Genomic DNA, 22,391 nt, shown 5'->3' with positions numbered 1-22,391 from the left:
GACATCTTGGTGTAATCATGGACTCTGGACAGAGAGCTAAGCTAAACTTTACAGTAACAGCCACAAGCAGAGTCCAAACTAAACATGGAGAAGCAACATTTAGTTACATTGCACCACTGAGCAGGAACAAATCTCTTGAAGATATAGGGCCTGAGGCTCATCCTGACTTTGACCTTTAAATCTAAGATAAAAACTTTTAAGTTCTCCACTGCCTTTACCTGAACCTATTAGCACTCACCATTATCCACCTCGCACTCACATCTTTACCTATCTTGTATTTATGTCTTGGTATTCATATATATATTTTTCATTTTATATATTTCTATCATTTTCATTTATATTTTAATGTTTAATGTTGTTTCATGCCATACTTACTGTTTAATGCATTATGTAAAGAATTTTGAATTGCCTTTGTGTATGAAATGTGTTACACAAATAAACTTGGGTTTGGTTTGCTGGTTTGAGGAGCAGATTACTTTAATCTACTCCTAAAAGGCCAGTGTTGTAGCCTTTATGTTCTGGACTATGTCGTTTCATAAAGTACACCAAACAATACTCAAAGCATAATTACGAATACTTTCATTTGCACTGAGTACGTGCCGTGGAAAGTAAAAATTGTTCCAAGTTTAAATATGACTAGTCTTGAATGTGTGTAATTTTTAAAGAAACCAGTAGATGGTGCTAATAGAACAGTTGCTTGCAGTGTTTTTGAAATTAGAGGAAGAAACAACTCACGACTGCAAATTCTGTAATGCGACATGTCGAAAAACAAGCTGGATGAAATGCGGCACCACTGAGCAATACTTGATGTTGTTTAGCTAGTTGTTGATAAAATAGAAACTGTCACATCAGGCTTTTACTCAGTAAGTGCAAAGCAGTCACTGTCTTTCGGTGTAATATTAGTATTTCCCTTTGACGTTTTTTCTACTGAAACACGTCTTTAAACTGAGAAAATCCAAATAATAATTGGGTTTTCCTCTGTGAAACAAGGAACTACATTAACTGAATTCTGTTGCAGCGGGTTTGTCCAGTGATCCTGTCCCCAAAAAGCGATGCTGGTCACCGTTTTCTGCGCGCCGAGGGATCGCCCAGAAACCACCTTCGCTCTCGATGTGTCCCCAGAGCTGGAGCTGAGAGACTTTGTAGCACTTTGTGAATTGGAATCAGGAATCCCGGCTGGGGAAATTCAGGTAAGACCCAGGCTAGCTGTAGCCAGAGAGCTAACGTAGCTAATAGCTAGCTAGCTGACTCGCTAGCATGAATCGGACTTTTGCTGTTTTGATGGACGGAGTGTTGCGAAACTTCGGCTATTAACAACAGACACATTTGCCGACGTGTGTCCCCAACGGTTATTATCGGTCACAAACAGTCGGCTTTATCTATGGGTGGCCTTAACCTAACCGAAAGTCAACCTAATGTAACAGTAACTGAAGCTAATTGTTGTGAGGCTAGTTAACAGTTAACTGAACAGATAACTGACTTTATCGAGCCACATTTTGTATGTCCGCGTCACAAGCAACAGTAGTTAACGTTAACGGCTTTCTAACGTTATCTCAAGATAATGGGGGAACGTTATCTTGACAGAGATACAGTGATGGTCACAAAAACATGTTAAGCTGCCCCAACAAATTGCACAATTTGAACAGTGATGGGGTATTTGGTGTATGAATAGCATAACTGTTACGTTAAAGACTGAATAGATTTATTGTTGTGAGTTTATTGGAGACGTGGAGCTATCGGATCTCCAGTCCAAAATACAGGTAGGTTAAGCAATAACCTTATTAAACACATTCAGTGTGGCCACGCAATTAATACTGCCATTGCAACGCCTCCATTTGTGGTGTTATTGGGTCTATGTCAGCTGTATACATTTAATAATATTTTAGCTTTTAGGGCCGTAGTTTACGTCGGATAGGGGCAAAATAGCACGTGAATAGCTGAAATGATTGGTCAATAGGCAGAAAATTAATCTGCCACTATTTTGATATTTAGTTAATTGTCTAAGTCACTTTTCAAGCAAAAAATGCTAAACATACTCAAATTTCACCTTCTAAATTATGTGTCAAGTCATTTTTTATTCGTATAGCTCAATATCACAAAACACAATTTGCCTCAGTGGGCTTTACTATCCATTACTACTGCCTTAGAAAACTGGCTCCCTAAATACATCACGTCCCTTTCATAATTAGTACAGTTTGGTCTGTTATGAAATATGATTGTGGGCACGCGGGAAACAGAAAGTGAGGGTGATAAATTAACCTGACACCATGACACCAGTCAAGTGGCTAGCTAGGTTGGAAGGCAGTTGTTGCAGTCAGGTAGACCACTGAATTGGCTAGCCAATGAAACTATGTAACATTCGCAGTCTGGTTTACTTACAAAAGGAGAATTTGCAAAAGCAAGTGCCACGTAATGACTGTAGCATTGTGTGACGACAATTGTTCAGTTTGATCTAATGAAATCTGTGTTAAGCATGCTGAGTTTATCCAGATATGGGGATTCTGTAATCTAATATCCATATCAAATACAAAGAAAGCATGAATTCTGTATTTTTCCATAAACAGATCACATATGTAGAACAGCCCCTAAAAGACCCCACTCGTGCCTTGGGGACCTATGGTGTTAAGGATGGAGATGTGGTGGTTCTTAGGCAAGCTGACAGAAGGCCACCACCAACTCAGCCAGCCTTCCCAGGTAACACACGTCTTTGTTAAAATTATATGAAAGCTATTGATTTAAGTCTGTTACCAAGTTCCAGTTAAGATGCCAATTACTGTACATTAAGGTCCCATGAAATAGCTCTGAGGGTGTAATGTTCTTGCGTGGTTTGATGTTTTTTTTCTGCAAGAAGAACGATGATGGGTTGGGACTTGACTTTGAGACCGACTTGAATTGAGAATTCAAAAATAGGCAGGACAAAAAAGACACTAATAGGTAACAGTTACTGCTTATTTTATTACTCTAAATTTTTAGCATTTTTACAATGTTGTTTCACATCCAGATACATTCATCCAACCTGTATTACTGCTGCTAGGTCTAGTTAGTGATCAGCAGACTAAAAGATAAAGTTCTGATTTTTAAAAAAGCAGTGTTATACATCTAGGGGCACAAGGCAACAATATTTAAAAGATCGATGCATCATCTATTTAGTGAGCAGAATTTTTGTACATGCAAAATGCTAACCTGTCACCCTTGATCCTTTGTGCTCCTTAGGTCTGCCCCATATTGACTTTCGTTCCATCACAGTCCCCGGCACCTCTTCTTCAACCAGTCAACGTGGTGCCATAAGGCCACAGCAACAGGCTTCACAGCCGCCACCACCACAGCAGCAGCAGCCGACGCCACCGCAGCAGCTGACGCCTCCACAGCAGCAGCAGCGCGATGCACAACCTTCCACGCCAATGGCCTTTCGCGGCTCCTCTCCTCAGGGGCTGGATGACCCTGCCTTACTCCAGCAGATGCTATTATCCAATCCACATGAGCTTTCACTCCTCAAGGAGCGAAACCCGCCACTTGCTGACGCCCTGTTGAGCGGAGACTTAGGTAAGCAGCCATTGATGTCACATGCCACTATTTGTGTTTAGAGTCTTTTACTTTTAGTCCGATACGAATCAGTCAAGTTAGTGTAACTGTCTGTTTTTCCTCAGAGCGTTTCACCAAAGTGTTGCTGGAACAACAGCAGGATCGAGCCAGGAGAGAGCAAGAGAGGATCAGACTTCTGACTGCTGATCCATTTGATTTGGAAGCCCAAGCAAAGATTGAGGAGGACATCAGGTATGGTGTACAGACCGTAGATTTTGTTGACCACATAATACCCCTCGTCTTCATTATGGTACAGCCTCAGTTTTACTTCCCTAATCAGATATTGTGTAATAATTTGTAATATAATGATATTTGTAATTTTCATGAATTTGACTGTACAATTAAGAAAGCAGCTTGTTCACCAAAGTTAGGCAGCATGTTTTCTTTTTTTTTTTTTTTTTTTAAGTCAAGTCTCTCACCCTTGGATTTGTGCATATTCCAGGCAACACAATGTGGAAGAAAACATGACCATTGCAATGGAGGAGGCCCCAGAAAGCTTTGGACAGGTGGTTATGCTCTACATTAACTGCAAAGTCAATGGGCACCCTGTGAAAGCTTTTGTTGACTCAGGTAATGAGCATTAAATCCTGATCTCATTTGTCGTGGTTACAATTTTCTGGTCATGAACAGGAGTGGTACAGAAATGTTGGTGTGCTACATAGTGGTTTAGTTTTTGTTTGTGGCTTAACAGATAAACAAGATAACAAACAACCTATTTAGTTCTCTGATTTGCAGATGTATCAGTATCTGCATATACTGTACTCAAATAATAGACTGATTCATTTGAGGACAGTGTTTTAACTTGGAACAGTTATATTGTGAACTACAATATTTACTGTATGTTCAGATATATAGCCCTCTATAGTTTTCTGTATCAGGTACCATCAGTGACAGCTAGATTTGAACAAACACTTGCCTGTTTTGCACATGTGTCAGATGATTTCAGTATTTTTTTCTTCCACTATCCCATTGTGGTGAATTACTTGCACCCGGAATTACAAGATTATAGTCTTGATTATTTTGCCTAATACCTTTGCCACCATTATTAATCATGGTTTCCATGTGCTCAGGAAACATTGATGTTTATTGTGTTTATGCAATTTAACATGTTTTTACTGTCCTACTTAAAATTCCCCATTGCAATACTTGTTAAATACTGCAGCAGTAGCAACAAAGTGAGTGGTTTTCTGTACAACAGTAGTGGCAGGAAAGGTTTGTAGGTTTGAGTTGACACAGACTTAAGTAAGAGCATGTCTCTAGCATTTCTTCTTCTAACCACCTCTCTATAGCTGCTTTATTTTATTATTTTTTACCATAAGTCAGTTACAAGGTGAAGTGAAAAAACGGCATACATGTCAGTAGAAGGTAGGCATCCCAATCAGACGCTTGACCAACCTCAGCTAGCTCCTTTCGACTTAACAGAGCATAAGTTCTAATCTGAGCTCTTTCTGGATAGCTGATACATGCCAAAGAAAGTGATTTCAGCCGCTTTTATGTGTGATCTCATTTCCCTTGTGATCTTTACAAGACCAGTATGACTCAGCCAAGATCTGGAAAAGTAACCTCATCCTGGAGCACAGAAATTTTTTTGATTTTTGGTAAGGGTTTAACATTTTGTAGAGCCTGACATTTCTTGTTTTTAGGAGCCCAGATGACCATCATGAGCCAAGCATGCGCTGAGCGCTGTAACATCATGCGGCTGGTGGACCGTCGCTGGGCCGGGATTGCCAAGGGAGTGGGCACCCAGAAGATCATTGGCAGAGTTCATTTGGGTGGGTGTCAGGTTTTTATTTTCCTTGAGTAACACAATATTTTAACGCAAGTCCAGACTAGTTCCCAGAAAACCATTAAGGGATAATATTTCAGTTTTTGCTGACTTTTTATCGACAGTCAGAGAAACTCTGCATGCAGTTTGAAAATGTGAGTCCTATTCCTATTGATCTCACCCGTAGTTATGGTTTGAAATAAGTACTTCCAAATCATAATTAAACTGTTGGGATTTTGTTGAGGCTTTGTAAGAAACACTGTCAGAGCTAGTTCAATAAATACAGTATTAAACCCATTGGGGAAGATGAATTCTCCTAACGTCCTGCAGATATCCACAAACTAGCTAAGCTATGCTCATCTTACTATTCCATATATCTTTTAAAACTGCACGCAGAGATATAAAATGGTGCAAGAGATTTTCTGACTCTGGGTAGGTAGAATCATTTTCCCAAACTTGATATATTCCTTCAACTGCATTCATAGTCTGCATCATATTTCAGTGCAGTTTAAGTCATGTTGTCTTGTTGCACTCATATAGCTCAGGTCCAGATAGAGGGGGATTTCCTTCCTTGTTCTTTCTCCATCTTGGAGGACCAGCCAATGGACATGCTGCTTGGCCTGGATATGCTGAAGAGACATCAGGTGTGAGCCCCTTTTATCTGATCAGTGTGCAGAACAGTATTGGATTGGAATTAATTACATAATACAGGGGTTTCCATTCTCTGTATACTGAATGTACGGGAAAGTTGAAGAATATCCGAGAGCATTACTTGTCCTGTTTTTCTTGTAGTGTTCTATCGACCTGAAGAAGAGCGTGCTTCTAATAGGCACTACAGGCACTGAAACTCGCTTCCTGTCTGAGGCAGAGCTGCCAGAGTGTGCCCGACTGGCATACGGAGCAGAGGGGCGTGAAGATGTCCGTCCAGATGAGATAGCTGACAGAGAACTGGCAGAAGCACTTCAGAGGTCCATACACGAAAGCGGTAAGAAACTGTCTACCATCTCTGCACTTCAGCCTGTTTTTCATTGGGCTTTTTTCGGCTCAGGTAGAACTACATTTGCATGTGCCACACAAAGCTTCTTACTCTCAACCCCATTTATGCAGTCATCTGAATTTTCAGTCACATGATCACTTCATGTCATCACCTCAGCAAATTGAATGTGCTTTAGAGTAAGATGAGGTCAGGAAATTGAGAGATGTCTGTCAGACAAATATAAGCATATATAAGAAAAGAAGATAAATGAGATCTTGGCTAAGATCAATCTTTTTTAGGCTTAAAGGGAAACAGTCATGATTATTTTTTTGCTTGTTTTCTGTATATCCTTGGGTTACGTGAAAGGCACTTATAATTGAATTTATTATTATAACTTTATTTCCATATGATAGTTATTGAGCTAACTCTTTATTAGCAACCATTATCTCTATATGATAGTTAATTTAGTTAATACTCCATTAGCAGACATACAACAGAGCAGTCTTCTTTATGCCTTTGCCTACTTTTTAGCTGCCCTTGATGGATGTGATGTTGTCGTCATTTACTGTGTTTTTAAACACAGTTGAGAGGAACTTTGGAGAAAACACTTAACCACTGGTGCACATTAATGGAGCCATCAGTGGTAATCAATAGTGCTGAGTGTGACTTTATTGCAGTGAGTTCAGCATGGACTGTTAAATGTTGTCAGATTCTGTGTTGGACAACAGCGCAGATGGATCTCTGAAGGAATGTGTGAAAACCACTTAAAGTCACCTACTAAGACAAACTGAAAGGGACATGTAGTGCTAATAGAAAGTAGGCGGTTATTTGTATGAGCAAGAATATCTTACACAGACCATGAAATTAAAAAAATCAGTAAGATATTTCAGCAGCACTGCAGAAATGCATTGCATTTTTCAAAAAAAAAGACCTATTGTAATTGTGATTTCTGTATGAAATCATAATTATGACTTAGCATCGTATAAACATGAGAAAATCATCTCATAATTGTAAGATCTGAATCTTGTTATCATGAATGAAACATCCTGTAATTGTGAAATAAAATATCTGAGATGTATAAGAAAAGGATCAGAGGAAAGGCTGCTGGTGATCTGGTGAACAGACTGTTCAATGTAAATTGCATTGCCAGAAAACTGCTTGGGTCCAAGTTTACTTCTGGACATAGCATGCTTTTCGTGTGTATGCTTGAAGAATGTCTAAAAATGCCTCCAGAGTGTTCACATACTAATGACAATACCATCAACACTGCTAAGCAACCTTAATAACTCCCAGTGTTTCAAACCAAAGACCAACACCATGCAAGTTAAATCAGGTAGCATTAGCATAGTCATGTTGGTCAAACTGTTATTGTCGCACTGTTTTCCCTGATTTGTGAGATAGCTTTCTAATAACTATGAGATGACAGTCTCATAATTGCAAGAGTGTTCTCATTATTAAGAATTGTTTGTAATGTTACATGAAATTGTGTTTGCACAGTTGTCGTTCCAACTGCTTACTCCGTCACAAATGTTAGCATGGTGAACTGCTAATAGTGGTCAATTTTAGCTGGATGGTGTCATGTCATCTCAGTGTTTGGGCAATATGACAACATTGTCAGTCATACCGTTTGTACCTTGGTAGCTATCCCTTATGTGCCACCATATCTCTCGGTGTATTAGGCCATTGTGGCCAATGTTGCAAATAAATGAGCAGGACTGCTTTATGGCAGTATTGGATTTTTAGATGATTTTAGCATCCATGTGATGACGTTTCTTGGTTTATCCGGTATTAAATTTACTGGATTAATACATAACAGATATTCTTGTTTGGTTACTTTATCCATAAACATCCAACCATCTCAGTTGATTTTTTTCAGAAAACGTACTGTCATTAGAGGTGTGTTGAATTTTGTTTCTAGAAATACAAGTAACATTTGGGATTGTCAAAACATAATCATGTAAGTGTTTCCCTTGATTGCTTTTCAAGGCTTACATTAACATTTGTGCTATTGCCATTGATGCACTTAGTCTTTGTTATTGTTTCCATTGGCCAGTCATGTCCGGTAATGGCTGCACATTGCAAATGGGATCAAAACAAAAAGCAGTAGCAGTAGAGTTGTGATGAGTTCAGGCGCATGGGGAAGTTGTGGTACAGCAGCCATGTTGTGGAATGAGGCAATCCTCCGCTAGAGAAGAGGCATCAATCAATCAATTCTGGTCTTGATTATCATGGTTAAGTCATTTTGATCAAATGTTTACTGATGTGACCTCAATTGAGCTTTCTGAGGTTCAGTGACAGGGTATGTGATTACGCTGTGACCTCTCTGTCAGGACAAAGGCTCAAGTTGTTTTTGGATGACACTTTTCACATCTGTGTGTGTGAAAAGGCTGATAGGTTGGGGCATGCTCTGTGTGTGACTGCTAACTTTCTCCGTCCCTTTGCATGATGTGTGTGGTGTGTGCCCTAACCCCTGAGCAGGACAGCACTGATGCATTTGGAGACAGCTGGAGAGGGCCCTACCAACCAGGTACTGCAAATTCACAAGTCCATTGCCAGTGCTAAGTCCATTGCTATTTATGTCTTTTTATTTTGCTGTTATTTTGCTGCTGGATTGGTTAATTGATGTTGTACTTTTGTTTCTACTTAGTCATGTATTTATTATGAATACATTATAACTATTAAAAAAAGGAAAACGTAGCACAAGTAGCAAACTGTTTGTGCAGCAGGTATTCAAGAGTTTCAGTAAGGAAATTTGTGTTTGGGTTGTTTCCTTAGATGTTATGAAAATTCACTTTATCCAGAGTAATGCCTCCCGACTGGGTCCACACAAATTCCAGCTGTTTAATTCCCAGTTATATTTTCTCTTACAATAGACACTGCAGATGGACAAACTACCTCACGGCAGCCCCCACCATTTACATTACCAAGAACCTTAGACCAAATGTCCTCATCCACCTCCCCTTCCCAAAGCCCTTCCTCTGGTCAGCCCCAGACTCTAGATCTCTCTCAGTCTGCCCCGGCTGCCATGGAGCAGGCCTCAGCACCAGGGCTGTGCCAGGACCAACCTGGCCTCCAGGAGCTTCCTCTGCCTTTGTCCCCAGCAGAGGATGCTGGTTCTACACCTCATCTGCCTGTTCATAGCAACTCCAAAGTGCCCCATGTACCCTGTCCCGCAACAGGCATCCTCAGTCCATGTACCCCTCCTGCAGACATGACTACAGTATCCCAGCCTGGAGCCACAGAGGGGGATGCTGAATCAGACGAGGTGGTGAACAGCTCCATGCTCCCCCATCCAGAGGACCTTCAACCCATGGAGCAGGAGGCGACTGAGTCTGACACTGCTGACACCACAGAAGCCTGTCCGAGTGCTCCTAGCCAATCCGACTCAGTTGAAATGGAGTCCCCCACTGCCTCCCAGGGCGTGGTGTCCTCTGAGAGGGACCAGCCTGAAGGAGAGCACTGCTCCAGCTCCGACAGCATCCCGTCACTGGCGGCCGCTCTGATGGAGCTTCACGAGCTGCTGGTGTCCAACAACCGTGCTCAGTCCCAAAACCGCAGCACCTCCTGCTCCCCCTCACACCCATTCAAACAGGAAACAGACAAAGTGGCCCACGAGCCACGCACCCCAACACCCGAAAACGCCCAGCGTATCCCCTCTACTGCCATCACAGCCGGTGCAGAACCAAGCGATGCCAAAGCCAACCATGCTGCTGCTGTGTCTGATGAGGGACCTGACCTCTCTGGCCAGGATGAGCATCTGGGCGGAGATACAGCAGAGACTGTGGAGGGACAAGGACCACCACAGCGTCCAGACAGCTCCGGGGAGAGGAGGGCAGATAGATGCGGGCAAGATGAAGCAAATAACATAAGCTTTTGTCAGCCTGAGCAGGAGGTTCCTCCTGATCCTGCAGGGGACCTGGAGTTCAGGGAACCTCCTGAGGGACAGCAGGGGAGAGGGGTTGCAGATGGACGAGCCTCTGGCACTAACACCCCAGACACTCTTGGCCTCCAGACTGAGCACACTTTTCTCAGCCCTCTGTCTATGGCAGTGGGCTCACCTGAGGGAGTCTCTAGCACCTCTTCTCCTCTTGCTCAGGCTCCCCAGCTTACATCTCCAGCCCCTCTTCTCCCTCCTCCGCATCCCTTTATAGAACAATTTCCAGCTGAGCACATCCAGAGAATCCAGGCAGCAGGGTTTTCTGCCATGGAGGCTGCAGAGGCACTAGAAAGAGCCCATGGAGTTGTGGAGCTAGCTCTGCTGGCACTACTATCCCGCAGTATCACTGTGCCCACCTAGACTCATAACTAGTCACACGAGTCTCCAGCCTCCCAACTCAGCATCTGTCTTATTTATACCTTGTTACTGATCCAGATGTCTTGGTCCCTCCTTAGCAGGGAGCACATATAAACACAGGGAACGCTGTCTCTTGGTTTGTCATACAGAATATCCAAGAACAAACAGGACAACTGGTAATACTTTTCTGGATATTGCAGATATGTGAGGTGTGTTTGCATGCAGATGTTTTGGGTGCCCGCCCATTTCATTGGTTTTTAGAGATTTGGTATGGTAGATTGATTTTCTTCTTGTTTTGTCATCCAACAATGACATATTAAATGCCCAATGTATGATTGAACCATTAAACATTATTACCCTTTGATATGTCATAGAACTATTGTTGTTTAAGTTGTGGAGCATCAATAAAAAAAATCTCAAAATGGAGAAAAAAAACTCCTACTACCCATGCCAGAATAACTCTTGTCTGGTGAGCTTTATATCATTCAGGACAAATATGGATATTTGAGGCAATCTGCTGATAAATGAAGCAACATGTTGATTTTTGTTTGTAGCCCCTTCAATTTACAAATCAGAACCCAATGATGGAAAAGCTACATCGTGGGATCTGCTGCAGTTTAGAAGGGTTGATCATTTTTGATCAAGTTTACAAATAATTTCTCCAGATAAGTTGAAACCCCAATATACACAGCCGTTATCACACTGAAATATCAAGTGAGCCACAAGTGTATTTGTTGACGTATGATCCATAGATGGCATTTTTCGGTTCAGTATATGTATTACAGAAGGTATCTTTTACGGTATGTATCATTTTCCACAGTTTGAGAGCCTTGCCATGTGTAGATTACAAAACGGTTTGTAGCTCCTGTTCAGAAAGTCCTTTTACTTTGTGTCAAATCATCATAGTGTGTGTTCATATCTTTAAGAAACATCCATTTTCATTTTTTTATGTTAGAATATGGTCATTCACAGCTGTCAGTGGTTTTGTCAGTACATCATATATCAAGTATTTTAATGGCTTTATTTGAGTCATATACCAACAATGTTCAGGCAGATTGAATTATCTACTTTTATCTTGTATTGAATTTTAAATTGCAAATAAAATGGAACTAGTATTTGTACATTGTGTGAATTTATTTTTTTACTACCTGTAAATAAATGTTAAATGTTTTCTATATATACAGTAGCAGGGTAAACGATTCAGAATTCAGAAATTACTTCTGAAACCTTGGTATATGTGAGCCAGCTAGTGTGTCCCTATTCCATACTACATGCTAATTTCTTATTATACTGCTTTTGCAGTTGGCATACAACAGGAAACAAACAGGAAATGCTACAATACGTGCACCGATGCATGTGAAACTGCGGATTTATGTCACTGCCAGGTGTTCACAGAGTTCACAAACACCCATGCAAAGTTTTGGGGGGGGAAGATATCCAACTGTCAGAAGCTCCTCCATTTCGTCAGTGTAATGCATTGTGGGAAAATAGTGCACAAGTGTTTTTTGAGTATGAATACTGACATTTTTTAATAGACTATTTTGCCACTTTTCTAATGTGGACACACTACTTACTCCAAACCTGCTAAGAATTAGGGCTACAACTAACTTCTTGTTTACATTATCAATTAATCTGCCAGTAATTTTCTCGATTAATCATTTGGCCTGGAAAATTGACAAATTGCTTGTTTTGTTCAACCAACAGTGTAAAACCCAAAAATATTACATTTACCACCATAGAAGACTGAGAAAACCAGCAAGCCACCATTCAAATTTGAATTAATTTGTAGTTTGGAACTGGGACACAGCTGGAGTTTGCCCGAGTATTGAAAAAGAGCCACACCTGGTTCCAGTTTTTGTGATTGCTGCTTAGTAAAGCTCAGACTGCATCCAATTGAGATCATTTAATCTGAGTGGTTCTGGGGCAAATGAAGGATGCTTCAGTAGATAAACACAACCACATCTGCACCTTGGTCAGAGTTTTAACGTAAAGACGAGTTTCCAGTTTCAGACTAAAGCGTCATGGCTCAATTTGACAGCAGTAGTGTTACTGCTAATCTACTCTTCTGCTTTGAAAACAGTCATCCAGTGAATCATTTGATATCAAAAATACAAACCATGAAGATCAGAGAGCAGCTTTCTTCAGGGTTTTCTCTGGAAACCAGCTGTGTACAGGATACTGGATGCCTTGATGAGAGCAGTTACTCACTGAACCAGTTTGAGGCTCACAGGTATGGACCACGTGGTGCATCTGGAAAACTTGAATAAACTCTATATGTAGGATTGTGGCGATGAAATATCTCTGTCCTTTTTTAGTCCTCCCACAGACATGTCTTCAGCTCTCAGGTCGGTTGCCTTAATGCGCAGATGGGATTGGAAAACAATTTACTATGCACTTGCGCCTAAGCTGTCTTCAGTACCTAGATTTGAAGACAATCCAGCTTTGCCTCCATTAGATGATCAGGATAAAAGTACAGAAGGGTAAGAGAGGCTGTAAATCTTTATACTCTTTATAATCTCTCTACTTTTAACTAAATGTGGCCTGCTCAATAAACCCAGGGCAGCAGATCCAGCTGAGGAGGAAGTGCTGAGTGTATCATTCCAGTCAAAGTACATTCATTTTTGTAAGTTTACCTTTCTCCTTGAGCTTGTCAGTCATTGAATAGTGTAACATTTATAGCAAGTACATTTCTTCTTTTGCTCTGCAGTCCCGCTGTATCAGGACTACTGTCTGCACGCGGTGAAAGATGATCTGCACAGACTGAAAGGGGGTTTTGTGTCTGAACTGATAACACTGCAGGGTCTGCAGTCCCGCTCTCTCTGCCATTCTGGGGCTGCATCTCCTCAATTAAACCCTCCGGAAGCGACTCCATCCTCACCCCTACCTCACCCAATCAGGGTGACTTCATGCACCCTTTGGCAAGATCTAGATGAGGTGAAATCGTCTGGCATGCTCAGCAACTTGACAACCAGAGAGATTCGCCTTCAGGAGGTGTGAAAAGCTTTATACTTCATACTTTAGACACAACTACCATGCTGGTTTCTAGAGCAATCTTATCTAATTTTGAACCATGTGACATTAAAATCTAAATTAAATGATGGGTGGGGGGGAGCATTAGCATGGTGTGGTGCTGAAGTAAATATGCTTGCATTGAGCATTGTTAGCATTAGCATGTCAACATCCAATGTTTTATATGTAACCTTTTACCATGTTAGCATAATTAGCATGTCAACATCTGTAGTTAGTATTTTATATATAATACTTTGACCTCCCTGGGAGATAGATTTATTTTTTAGCAGCGGAATAATAACACATTATGCATTTTTAATACTTTTTTGGAAAAACAATGGGGGTTTATGGCTAATATGAGTTAATGAATGAGCTAATTCTGGCTTTGAATACACAGGCAATACTTTCGTCATAGAATCAACTCAGTGTTGGTTTTTCATGGGATTTGCAGACCATAAGAAACAGAATAATCGGCCTCTTCCCTTAACTGTTTATAATGCTCTTTAAGGTTTAGTGTGACAGTGAGAGTCCAGGAAAAAGAACTAGGAAAATCATTCTTGTTACCTCATTTTCTTCCTCTGAAGTCGATGTTTGAGTTGATCGGCTCTGAAGCGTCATACCTAAGGAGCCTTGGAGTTGCTGTCGATCATTTCTATGCGTCGAAGGCACTAAAACAAACCCTGTCTCAAATGGAGCATCACATTTTGTTTTCCAACATTCGTCAAGTGATGGCAGCCAGTGAGAAGTAAGAGCTCTACATACAGTACCTCCTTTTTTTTCTTTTTTTATATTTTTGAACTGGTTGTGTTGGCGTTATGCTGAGCCGGTGTCCTGTCTCTTGTAGGTTTCTTATGGATCTGGAAATTCAACTGGGAAAGTGTGTGTTAATATCTCAGGTTGGTGACATTGTGCTCCAGCACTGCCCAGAGTTTCACAGGCTCTATGTGCCATATGTGACTAACATGATGTACCAAGAGGCCCTTGTCAGCCAGCTGCTGTAAGTGTCTGCTCTGTACTTGATAGCACTGGTGGTATGCCACAACACCAGCTTTTCATAAGACCTATTTAATCACATCTCTTAACTTTTTCAAGGCAGCAGAACAGAGACTTTCTGTATTTAATCAAGAAGCTTGAGAGTGATCCAGTGTGTCAAAGACAGAGCCTCAAGTCATTCCTAGTCCTTCCCTTCCAGAGAATTACTCGTATTAAACTCATCCTAGAGGTAGGCATCTGATGGGATTTGAATTCTATGCATCCAGATATATGTATTTTTAACTTGGTATGACAAGTCTAACTAAAGGTTTGTTGGTTTCAGAGCATCCTGAAACTGACTGAAACAGGCTCTGACTCGACTTTAAATCTCAAAAGGGCAATAGAAGCCATCCATGAGGTAATTAAGTTTCACTTTCGAGTGTTTGGATCTGTACTCGTCATGCTGAGACAGAACTGAACAGGGGAGTGGGCTATTTAGTGGAAAAGGGAAGTATTGTGGTGTAAATTAAGATTTATAAAAAAAAAAAAAAAAATTTAAAAATTATGTATATCACCATCTCATCTAAACAGATACTGACGGAGTGTGATAAGGGGGTCCGAAAAATGAAACAAATTGAGGAGCTGGTCTGCCTGGAAATTCTGCTGGATTTTGTCAAAGTTAAGGTGGCAAGTCTTTTTATTTAGATTTGTCATTACACATGTACGAGGCAATGAAAATGCAGTTTAGGTCTAACCAGAAGTGCAATAAGCAAGTGCAGGATAGAGCAGTATTATGAAAATATTTTACAAGTGGACATTATATACAGATGGCATTATTATAAACAGAAGTACACTGATGGATATGTACAATGAATTGAACTGGGCAGAACAGTAGTGCAATGAATATAAAGTAGTGCAATTTATGGAAATAGTTAACAGTGCAGTAATTTTATTTTTCCTAACTGGAAGATTTCTAATAATAGTCTCTAAGCTGCAGATGGCAATAAATTCTAACTGACTGCCTCGTTTCCATCCAGTCAGTTCCTCTGGTCATAAGTGGGCGTTTCCTGGTGCACCAGGGTCCCATGAGACAGCTGACTGTGGAGGCTGATGCTTACAACTCACGACTGTCATTCCACAGCGTCTACCTCCACCTCTTCAATGACCTTTTGATCATTTCCTCAAAAAGGTAGTTGACATACACTCATTCTTGTAAAATGGTGGCAATTTCTAACCATTATCAAAATTATCCACTTCGGCTAATTTAATTTCAGTCCTGTTAGGTGATGCACTGAGTTGTCATCACAATGTTTGCCCTTTAAACCAGACTGTGTTCTCTCTGCATCATGTCAGGGATCAGAGGTTCATGGTTGTGGATCATGCTGAATTCCCCACACATGTGCACCTTGAGCATCTGAAGACTGAGGTCCTGGGTCTCCCCCCAGACTCCTTCCTGTTGCATCTCTCTCAAAGTCAAAATGGACAACCGACCGCCACGATACTTGTTACACACACAAGGTATGAGTGGACATCTTTTATACTTTTTTTTTTTTTAAATGGCTAATACATCTCCTTTAGCAGCATATTATCCATCTGTGTTTTCTGTCTGTTTTTGTTTGTTTTGTTTTTGTTTTTTTGTTTTTCTTTTTTTTATTGCAGGTCAGATAAAGAGACATGGACAAAGGTGCTGTTGTCTAAACACTGATGGAAAAACTTTGATTTGAACTTGCGATTTAGATTTTATACATCAAATGTGGGTTGTTTTTAACTTGCACATTTAATAATATACATTTGATAACGTGTTCACTCTTAAGATTTATCTTGACTTGCACTTAATGTTTTTGATAAAGGCACTCTGAAGCCCAACATGAAGCATTCAAACATGCACTGAACCTATCACAATTAGCAGATACACACAGCAAGTAAGGGGATACTTTTTTATTATTGGGAATAGGTTGGGTTTTTTTTTTTTTATTATTTTACTTGTATTAAAATACTAGCCTCTTTTAAGCAATGTGCTCTTTATTTTCTATTTAAAATTTTCTAACCTTCTCAAAACAGCCTAATGCAACAAAAATGCATCACCTAAATAAAGATGGTTTAAAAAGTCAAGATAACAGCCCCTGATCTTCTCACTGTGAAATACTGACACAATATTTAACACAATACCTGTAAGTGAACAATGTTTTGACTGTGTTGGTGCTTTGAGATATTAACAGGAATCCATCAAAAAAGCATCCCAAACAGGTCGGTGATGATACAAAGAAAAAAGAGGAGCAGCGTGGTCTAATACATAAATGAGTTAACTTAAAATGCTAGTTATGTTCTCAAGTACAGGCACTCAATGGCATGAAGGACACAAAAAATACAAACTTCTGCATTTGACCGCTCTATTGGCCAACAGCATTCACTAGTCATTTCATCAACAATATCTGGCTCATTGTTACTGTACCATCACCCTGCTGACATGAGATGGGAGAATTTAAGAGACTTCAGAATAAAAATCAATCTTGACAGCAGTGACTATAGCATTAGATGAAATAGTCCATTTATCAACAGCAGCCTCATCCTAAGGGATCTGAGGCTCTCCCAGATCAGTTGCTAAGTGCAGTCCCTCAAAGGCAGACACGCATGGGATGACCTTACCTGGAGTTCAGTTCACCTCAATTGCCTCCTAAATATGTTCGGTATTAAAGTAGCGTCACCGTCTCCTGCTGTGAATGGTGGTGGGCTGATCTGGCTGTAACACAGTCCTGATGCCACAGATTCTCTGCCAGGCAGTTGAGGAGGGGGGCTACATCACCCAGCCCGTCACTGACCTCCCCGCCCACACGCAGCACCGGTAAGCTGAACGTCTCCTGGAAATCTCTCACGTCTCTCTCTGCCACATCACAGTGCATGAAAAGGTCAAATCTAAAGGAAACATTAAGGACAAATGTCCATCTCTGTATTGATGTAGCTAAAAAATTATTGAGGAAGTGATGCGCTGCATACTCCTCTTACTTTTGATGTAGTACAGGAATAGCAGAATATGCTCATGTATATTGAATTAACTGGTGACAAAACCCTTTCACAGATCAAAGCTGGATTATCTCCTTTTCATCTTATGGAATTACATAGAATCAATGTACGAAATCACTGTAGCAGAGTGTTTGTGTGCCATATCCCATTTCACATACAGTGGGGTGGCTCAGTATATAAGCACATAGCACAGATAGGCTACTTTAGTCATTTAAAGAAAGTAACAATGTTGAGATTTAGAGTAAACCCTCGACTGAAACTGTTTTATAAAATCTATATACGTTTTTTAAAAAACAACAAAACACAAGGATACTTGGTGCCAACGACCAATTTCACAACATGACCCACAGATGTCCCGGTCCATTTAGCGATTTGATTGGACAGATCATCAAAGGATGTCCTGTCAGTGAAGGAGAACAGGAAAAGGACGGCATCCACTTGCTCCTTACAGGACTGGAAGAGACAGGGAACAGTGATTTGACAAAACATCTGGCGTGATGTTGCTAGGGTACATATTTTTGCTCCAGAATAATGCGAGTGTAGTCCTTCCTCCTTCTGTTTCGCATTAGCTAATAACTCAGTACAATGTGTTGCATGAAAATCCATAAGGTTTTATACATACTGGGAGCAAATGGTCAAATCTACGTAAGGCGTTCTCTCCGCAGTCCCACAGCTGCAGACGGAAGAAAAGCACTCGGCCACTTTCTGCCAACTTCACTGGCCAATACACCACTGTCGTCTCAATACCTTGAACAACAAAGGATAAATTGGATGAATATTTGTGACCTGATTAACCTTTTTTTAAATTGAAGCATTTTTAATTGTATGAACTACTTTAAAAACAGACTCACACTGATTCTATTGCAACTCAGAAAATGATCTGTGTTGTGTAATGAACTCATTCCTCTGGTTGCTAATCTACAGTTTTGATAGGTTGAAACCCCAACAAAGCTAATTAACATGAGAGAAGCTGTCCAACTGTTGCTATCAGTCTGCCATGCCTTGTCAGTGTAGAGCAGGGGCCTACCAGTGGTTTCATAGTGCATGGTAGGAAGATTCATCCCTGCAAGACGTGCAGCAAGAGCAGTTTTCCCGACTCCACTCTTGCCAGAGATGAAGATCTTATAATGAACTGTGTCCACAGCTACATGTGGGGGCATCACTGGAGACTCCAACAGGCCTGTAAAACAAGTTTTAAAAGGACCATAAAAAGATTTACTTTGGTGTACTGCTTGGTATTCTGTGCCTAAATATACTGTCATACTTTCCACAACTGTACTCTTTTGCAGCAACAGTCTTTCAGCATAGACCTACAGTTGTTGTTGCATAGCAGGCTGATGTCCAAAATGTAAACAATTATAAATTATTCAATCAGTAAGCTTTACTTTAAGTTTCAAAATGGTGTCTGGTCAACGATCACAGTGCCACTTTAAGGTCTTAAAATTCTGAGTATGGCATATGTTTGTATTCTACATGACAGCATGGAAGTAGCGCCCAAGTAATTATATTGAAATCCTAAATTATTTCAAGGCTATATTATTTTATTTATTAAATATTTCAAGTGTATGTCACACTCCCACAACATCTGCTCGTCAATATCCAGTGTTGAAAAACTCAGAGGTGCTATGGTATTGCATTGATGCTGTTTTCTTATGTCATCTGTGATTTCAAGTTGCTTGTCCAATTAAAACAGTACACTAAAACACTCAGGCTTGTAACGTGCAATTGTCTTTACATTGTTTCCGCTTTACTCAAACAAGTTAGAATACAATATTTGTATAGCCTCATAAGACACTGTTTACAGATGCTACCAACACTCCCATTACAGCTAGAGGCTATAATGACAAAACCAACATCATGTCTTTAAAATATTCAGTGTGTCGTTGCTCCACAAACAATAACCTGGGAGGTTCACATTATGGACACCTTTTTTGGTAGTGATAGTGGAGACTTAAGATAGGAAATGCACATTCATCTTCCAGCCACTTTCTGTGACTGATTCTCACTGAAGCACTGACGATGAAATGAGAATAAACGTCTCTAGTTAAGTCTGTGAAGGTTTTCTTAGTCACAACAATTTACTGAAGAACAAATTAACTGAAATACTTTGTTGTAATCAAAACCTGGTTACACTCTACATGAATGACTTTTAAAAACGGGAAAACCATTGTAATTTAACCAAAATGGTACGGTTTATTTGTCATACCGAAGTTTTTCCGTCTCCTCTTGTGTAGAATTTTGCTGAAATATTCTTTGCTGTCTTTACATCGATGCCAGTCGGCTACTACGATTGATCCGGGAGGAGGAACTTGTGCCATGTTGTTATCGCTAGTTATGCTGTTCATCTAGCATCACACTGCTAAGGTCAGTTTTTACTCAAAAAAGGCAGACTGTCGAACCGACTGTAGGCGGCAGAACGCAGCTCGTGAAACCGCTGTTAATATCAAAATATTGCAAACTTTTCTTCTCTAACCATAAAGCTCTTTAACGATAGCTGTAGTCGGAAAATAGCACTTTTAAGCCTCAAAGTGCAGCCACTTGATAAACACTTCCGTAAACTAAAACGTCCCTTGACAACCGCCATAGATACGTGACGTCATGTCTTCTTCTTTGGATTTTATTGGCGGTTGGCAAACCAGTGCACTGCCACCTACTATGACTCTGAAGACTATTGTGTTTTGCTTCCGTTAGTGCTGATATTAGCTCCCTTCATTGACCATTATAGCTGTTGCAATCTCCCATACCAACATGTTTTTGTATATTAATAATATATATAACGATGTCTTCCTACGTCAATGATGCCCCAGTAGCCTATTTTTGCCAGACTTTGTGCATTTGTTCCTTAATAATAGTTTTGATCTCAGCAGTAGTTAACAGAACTTGTATGTCAATTATCTGTCATTGTAATGATTGTTTGGCCAACATGGCTACATCCTCTTTAACTTCCACACCTACATGGGCAGGAACGCCTGACGTCACTTTCGCCAGAAGTAGTGGTGTGCTCAAGGACTGATCCTTATCATTAAACACTCAACAGCACAAAACGCAGGTGCTCTTGCAGAAAAGGGGTTTGAGATAATCACATGGACGGAGACGAACTTCAGACACTCTTGCGTGGAGCAGGAACAAAACACTTGCAAATGGTAGAACAATCATCAAGCAGACACTTTAGATGTCACCCAGTCTTGATTAATGAGTGAATACAGGTGAGTGACAACAGTGGATTACAATGAGAAACCATGTTCTAGTTCCCTTCAGGTGCTTCAAATAAAACAAATGTGTAATGTACATTTATTTCATCATCATTTACAGGTTTCTGTGCCGTCTGTGAATAAAGCATTGGTTGATTCCTTCGCCCACCTGCACACGTCGCTAAGCTCCAGCGTTGAAATGTAAAATGCAGAGAGGAGAGTTCAGCTACTAAAGTAGCCTGTGAGCTCTGACAGTCAGGACCCCACTGCTCTCCATGGCTAGGGTCACAGATGTGGGGTCCACATTAGATGGTAGTTTGCATTGGTGGTACAAAGTGTTTGTGACTGCGCCGTCTTCTCCCATCTGCATGACAAGAGCATTAGGTATGAGAACATAAGGAGGGCAGAAATGACTGCTGTGGAAAAGTTACACTCAAAGAATTGTTTAATTTTACACACACACATTTTCTTAGCCTTATCTGTAACCCTTCAGTTCTTCTAAATTACAGTTTTATAACTCAAATTTTAGGCCCTAACTCAAATTTCAATGGTCACATAAAAAAAGGATTTCAAACTCTGAGATGTTCTGTAATCCAAATCCAGTCCAATACTATAACTTGAGTAATTTAATTCACTTATATGTTGATCTTATCGTCATCTGCATTCATTTAGGCTGCAAAGAATACAGCCAAACCTCAAAATACTTATTTTCAAATTATTCCTCTGAGTCCTAATTCAGCAATCAAACAACAGGCCTCTTTACTGTTTTGTGGTTACTATTACAGATTACACCTGCCATTTTCTAAACCAGGCTGAGACTGCAGGCTCACCTTCTCAGCATGCACCTGTATCAGGTTGTTGGAAGATGTGATGATAACATCCTCTGGAGAAAATTCACTCACATCGACTGTGAACTGGAAAATGTCTCCAATGACCTGGATCTTCCCCGTAGGATGTGAATGGCCTGAAAAGAAATAATTTACAGCTCGTAAGTCTAAATAACTAAATTACATAAACTGTCCAGTCATCGGGTTTCTAGAATTGACTGATTTGATTAAAAATCAGATCAACCTTGCTATATAAAATGAAAAACCGAGTATATCTCTGTAAATCTTTATCTGACCTGTAAATTTGTTTTCTCTACTGGTACTCTGAGGTAGTGAACCTGAGTCTTCAGAGAAAATACCTTGACCTTTCTCCATACAGGCTGGGGAATTGGATTGTCTCTATGTAGCCGACTGTATCTACTGTATAGATCCAAGAGTGGTCATTCTAATCTAGTGCGTTCTCCCCTGGAGTCTGATGAAAGTGTAACCATATATGAGTCTTTTATAGTCTGCCTAGTGATTCAGCTGGACTGAAACATGACACGGATTGCAGATATTCAGTGTGTCAGAACTGTTGTTGAACTGCTGTCAGTGGGTTCAAAATTTCTAGCCGTGCCCCGGAGTGGGACCATATGTGTGTCTTTGTGTCTGTGTGTGAGAAAGGGTGTGGAGATGTTTCTGTGTGAAGGAATAACCTATCATTATCTGATGATAAATGCTAATTAACAATGACATTGAATTAACTGTGATTCGC

The 22,391-nt window shown here is 40.4% G+C and overlaps 4 protein-coding genes across 6 annotated transcripts; 2 read left to right on the top strand and 2 right to left on the bottom strand.

Moving 5' to 3' along the window:
* The first annotated feature begins 702 nt into the window (after positions 1–702).
* On the top strand, positions 703–11,738 carry ddi2 (DNA-damage inducible protein 2). Of its 3 annotated transcripts, XM_044216331.1 has the most exons (11): positions 703–863; positions 1,019–1,190; positions 2,565–2,694; positions 3,214–3,543; positions 3,648–3,774; positions 4,025–4,152; positions 5,226–5,354; positions 5,888–5,991; positions 6,140–6,332; positions 8,802–8,850; positions 9,197–9,296. In XM_044216331.1, exons 2-10 carry the CDS (start codon positions 1,053–1,055, stop codon positions 8,810–8,812), a joined length of 1,290 nt encoding a protein of 429 aa, XP_044072266.1. In that variant the 5' UTR covers positions 703–863; positions 1,019–1,052; the 3' UTR covers positions 8,813–8,850; positions 9,197–9,296. The 3 variants fall into 3 exon arrangements, with proteins under 3 accessions (XP_044072266.1, XP_044072247.1, XP_044072257.1); XM_044216312.1 differs by lacking the exon at positions 8,802–8,850 and having other exon boundaries at positions 9,197–11,738; XM_044216322.1 differs by lacking the exon at positions 8,802–8,850 and having other exon boundaries at positions 785–1,190; positions 9,197–11,738.
* Positions 11,739–12,509: 771 nt separating this feature from the next.
* si:ch73-15b2.5 (rho guanine nucleotide exchange factor 19) lies at positions 12,510–16,400 on the top strand. Its single transcript, XM_044216344.1, has 12 exons — positions 12,510–12,847; positions 12,933–13,097; positions 13,176–13,240; positions 13,325–13,608; positions 14,211–14,371; positions 14,471–14,623; positions 14,719–14,848; positions 14,942–15,016; positions 15,190–15,282; positions 15,636–15,787; positions 15,952–16,116; positions 16,258–16,400. The coding sequence occupies exons 1-12, from the start codon at positions 12,639–12,641 to the stop codon at positions 16,301–16,303; spliced, it is 1,698 nt and encodes a 565-aa protein (XP_044072279.1). The 5' UTR covers positions 12,510–12,638; the 3' UTR covers positions 16,304–16,400.
* Positions 16,401–16,521: 121 nt separating this feature from the next.
* On the bottom strand, positions 16,522–20,226 carry cplane2 (ciliogenesis and planar polarity effector 2). The gene is made up of 5 exons (XM_044216356.1): positions 19,826–20,226; positions 18,647–18,799; positions 18,242–18,366; positions 17,933–18,072; positions 16,522–17,511 (listed from the first exon to the last, which is right to left on the bottom strand). Exons 1-5 carry the CDS (start codon positions 19,962–19,964, stop codon positions 17,289–17,291), a joined length of 780 nt encoding a protein of 259 aa, XP_044072291.1. The 5' UTR covers positions 19,965–20,226; the 3' UTR covers positions 16,522–17,288.
* Positions 20,227–21,039: 813 nt separating this feature from the next.
* On the bottom strand, positions 21,040–22,375 carry LOC122885375 (heat shock protein beta-7-like). The gene is made up of 3 exons (XM_044216368.1): positions 21,934–22,375; positions 21,641–21,774; positions 21,040–21,174 (listed from the first exon to the last, which is right to left on the bottom strand). Exons 1-3 carry the CDS (start codon positions 22,010–22,012, stop codon positions 21,040–21,042), a joined length of 348 nt encoding a protein of 115 aa, XP_044072303.1. The 5' UTR covers positions 22,013–22,375.
* Positions 22,376–22,391: the final 16 nt, after the last annotated feature.

Source organism: Siniperca chuatsi, linkage group LG2 (assembly GCF_020085105.1).
Source record: "Siniperca chuatsi isolate FFG_IHB_CAS linkage group LG2, ASM2008510v1, whole genome shotgun sequence".
NCBI classification, from domain to species: Eukaryota; Metazoa; Chordata; class Actinopteri; order Centrarchiformes; family Sinipercidae; genus Siniperca; species Siniperca chuatsi.
This window is presented reverse-complemented; position numbering and strand designations above follow the sequence as displayed.